This window comes from Poecilia latipinna, unplaced genomic scaffold (genome assembly GCF_001443285.1).
Source record: "Poecilia latipinna isolate Pla-1442-1.1 unplaced genomic scaffold, P_latipinna-1.0 Scaffold102, whole genome shotgun sequence".
Classification (NCBI taxonomy): domain Eukaryota; kingdom Metazoa; phylum Chordata; class Actinopteri; order Cyprinodontiformes; family Poeciliidae; genus Poecilia; species Poecilia latipinna.
This window is the reverse complement of record NW_015112718.1, coordinates 508,645-512,620: the sequence shown is the minus strand read 5'-3', so window position 1 is coordinate 512,620 and position 3,976 is coordinate 508,645. Positions and strand designations below refer to the sequence as shown.

The following is a 3,976-nucleotide window of genomic DNA, read 5'->3' as shown; positions in this document are numbered from 1 at the left end:
GGATCTAAGGAAGAGAGAGAGAGAGCCAAACTTTTTTCCAAAGTTAACTATTTTAGAAATTCTTCCTTAACACTAGCTAGTAGGAAATGCATTCTCCTGTTCTTTTTCTGTCTTCCGCCATCAAAATCATACTCGCTACATAAATACATAATGATTGGCTATGCTAATTCTACCCTTAGCCTTAGCATGGCATGCTAAACCTAGCATGCTAAAGCTAGAATTAGTTCTGCAGTACTCAAATTCAATGGCCTGTATTGTTAAGTTTAGATGAAAACTGTGAATATGTAAGATCCCCCTCTAAAAATGCTTGGAAATATTTAATTGGTTTAACAGTTCAAACAACAATTGTACCTTAATAAGCATTAATGTGTAGCTGTGGAAACTGTCTTAGCACTGCCGCAGAAGCTAACATCCACAATATTTTCCTTTGCTCTTGGGGAATTATATATATTTTACTACTGCACTGTTCAAATCAATATTAAGACACTTCTTATCCCAAAAAAAATCTGCTTTTCAAAACATTACATTCAGAAAACTATAAGGAGAAAAACCTAAATTTGAAAAAGAAACATATTTGAGGAATAACCTCAAGATCGGTAATCCTGACAAGTTCTGATGATTTCAGTACTGACCTAAATCATCATCATCATGATTTTTACTCTTAGTGGAGCTGCCTGGGGCAATGTTCAATACTCTTCTACATATAACTCCTTATGAATCATAGCGACAACTAAGCAGCTCACAGATGTTTGCTAGTCAAACCATATGTTTTGAATCAATGTTGTTTTTATGTTTTCACGTTAAATTGTTTACGACAAGTAAAGCAAACAGTGGGACTAAAACGGATGTTTTTCCCGGAAAAAAAAAATATTTGAATGTTATTTTGTATGTCTGAGTCAAAACTCACATAAATTATGCACATTTTGTCTAACCAGGCAGAACAAAAACATTTAACATTTCTGTTGAACTAGATACTAGGTGACATAAAGGGGGGGGGGGGAAGAGTTTGTTTTCGTTTTTATCCAAGAACTGAACAAAACTGAACCAGCAGCATGGTAATATATGTCTGGTTCTTGCCTCAAATGATTGTTGTTAAACAAAGGGAAGTGTCTGCTGAAGACTCAGGATGATACGAGGGCTTCCTAAACAAACGGCAAAAAATAATATGTCATTCTTTGCTGTCTTGTGAAAGAGGTGAAACCGTTGGACCCATGGCGACTGTAATCACGTCACCTCCAGATCTGTTTGCTTGTGGGAAGACAGCAGTGATATTCCATCATCTCACAGCGATCCCCAAAGTACAGAGACAGCAGGAGGATGCACTCGTGTTGGTTGCAGGCACTGGAACTGCCAGCATGCACTGTGAATATGTGAAATGCCCTAAAAGTCTTGGTTGCTTCCACCTTTTCCTAGCAGAATTGGGCAGCCGAGCGTCTTAGGTCGGCTCGCTTTGTGCGTTGAAACCGTTAAAAGGCTCCCCGACTCGAGGAACGGCAGCTCTCGTCCCCACTTCACCTCGGATTCTCCTCCTCTGTGCTTTTCTAGGTCACTCTGACATGCGGAACGGAGACAGGCCTGCGATCGGTGAAGGAACCCAGCAAATGCCAGTACATCATGGACTTTGAGACTCCAGTGGCCTGTCAGCCGGTGCTGAAGCAGAGGGGCGTGCACAGCGAACTGTGACCTCCCCTTCCCTTTGCCGCCTTAGCCTGGAATAACTTGGACCCCTGCCCTTGTTGGCTTGCCCCACAGTGACAGGCCGGGGTCCTGAGGGTCCCCTCTGACATCTGTGTTGTCAGAACGTGTATACTTCCAAGCAAGTTTGACTGAGGTCAGAAAGTAATTTTTTTTTTTTTTGTAATGATGTTCCATGAACACTTTTACTGTGGTTTGCATAGACTGTTACTTTGCTATTTTATAACCATTCTGTGCTTCCATATAGCGATTACCGACACATTTCTGAGACAGGAACGTTTGTGAAATAGTTCGGTTTCATTACCAAACAGAGCAATATTACAATAAATGATTTCATAAAGTCAGGCCAGTCAGGTTAATATAGTTGCGAATACAACCGCCTACTTTCGACGGTGGCTTTGTCTTTCTTCTCGATTGTAGAGTTCGCTTTATTATAGCCTTTATTTAATATCAGAAGAAGAAATCTTGATATATCGTCATACATGTATAAATAAAATAGTTATATTTTAAAATCACCAAAAAGACCAAAATCAAAAAAAAAAAAAAAAAGAGTCATAATCAGCAGACAGAATGTTAATATCAAGAGTTCAGTTTTTCTTTTCCCCGACTGAAATTTGTAGGATTTCCAGTCACTTTTAGTCAGTTTTAAAGTATCGATGCCAAAGTTTATGTTGAATCAGATGGGATGGCCGGATTGTAAATGTTAGATGTTTGGACAAGCGGCTGATGGATCAGTTTAGCTCCAACTTTGGTTTGTGTAATTCTACTACCACACATTTATTTAGGTCAGATCTCTTAATATTAAAAATGAAAGAAACTGTCTAATTCAACATTAATTTAATGTACCTCTCTGTGTCAAGAGCTGACGAATCTGGTTTATTTAGCAGTAAACAAGACTTTTTGGTCTTCAGAGGCTCAAATATGTAAATCTGTTACTTATTTACATTTTTAAAAAGGCCTGGAGGCTGAGATCCAGCAGGGAAGGTCAGAAAGTATTCAGGAACGCACAAAAACTTCTCAGTATGTCCATCAGATGGTAAAGTTGTTGCAGTACTTTCCACTTACACTTGAGAAATGAAATATTTGTAACTGTATATTATAGAAAGTGATTACGTTACACATAATTGCTGTATTAAAGTTTTATTTCTAAACAGTTTCGTCCTTTTTCCATCGAATTTAAAATAATCTCACAGGGAGTTTTGAGTAGTTTACTTGTAAAAATGTACGTTTTCTGGAAATGTCACATGAGACTAAGAACTTGACTGGTAGGCTCATAGTTCCGTCTCCAATCCAACAAAATACTTTTGGCTCGTTAGAGCAAAGCCTGTGAGACAAGCCAACTCATCTAATACTGTCTGAGTTCATATGAGATTCCTACAACAATGGTCAAAAGTTTGTGTAGCTAGCTACTCGCCTTTGGGGAAGTGTTACAAAGAACAGAAGATAGCCATTGTTGTCAATTTTATTGCCCAGTGCTTTTACACGGACATGCCGGTTAAGCTGTAAATAAAGTAAAAACAAAACGTCAATATTCAATAAACACAAACTTAGACATATATTTGGGAGCTTGGCTTGACTTAACTAGCCGGTTATAAAGCAAAGTTCACTCTTAGAACACTTCAGTGCAGCAAACAACAGCTAGCATTTGGCTAATTAGCTCTAGCAAATTCACCAAGCGCACGCTTAGAACAGATAACGGAAAAACTCATTTCTCACAGCTTACAGCACTAATATAACTCACCACGTTGGGCAACATTCATGAACAGCAGTAAGATATGATTTTATGGGAGATTCAGCTTGTTAGTTTCAGCTAACGGCAGCCTAAAGCACGCCACCTGGTCTGCCGTCAGTTTTCTTCCTCTACATTTCTTAATGTACGTGTCAATACAAAGCAACTATAGAGCCCCCTAGTGGAATGGGAGGAGTGAATCCAACAGGAAGCATTCCTCAAACAGTTGAACGTGTCATGGGGCAAAGCCGGACATGTTGACTTCTGGGTTTCCCGAATTGACCTTTCACCTCTGCATCCAAATATTGACTAAATGGAAGAGAATTGGTCACTAGTGGTGAATAAATTGGTGAATAATCTGGCATCTAAACCTTATTGCTCAAAGTGAGTGTTTTTGAGAGTATTTGCACTGCTTTGATGGGGAGAGCGCTCCCATCAAAGATAAGGATAAGGACACAATGCCGAAGCTTGGGCTAGGAAAGCCTTGGTTTTAATTTTGCACTATCGCTAAGATTTAGATTTACGTAAAAGACAACTTTGAGATGTTTGATC

The 3,976-nt window shown here is 39.1% G+C and overlaps 1 protein-coding gene across 1 annotated transcript in view; it reads left to right on the top strand.

Annotated features, from left to right (window-relative positions):
• The window catches only part of LOC106944249 (glucosidase 2 subunit beta-like), a 25,761-nt gene extending 22,912 nt beyond the window's left edge, over positions 1–2,849 (top strand). The window contains exon 3 of the mRNA XM_015027448.1: positions 1,546–2,849. Coding sequence (XP_014882934.1) covers positions 1,546–1,683 — 138 coding nt within the window. The 3' untranslated portion in view covers positions 1,684–2,849. The remainder of the gene's footprint in view (positions 1–1,545) is intronic.
• The last annotated feature ends 1,127 nt before the right edge of the window (positions 2,850–3,976 follow it).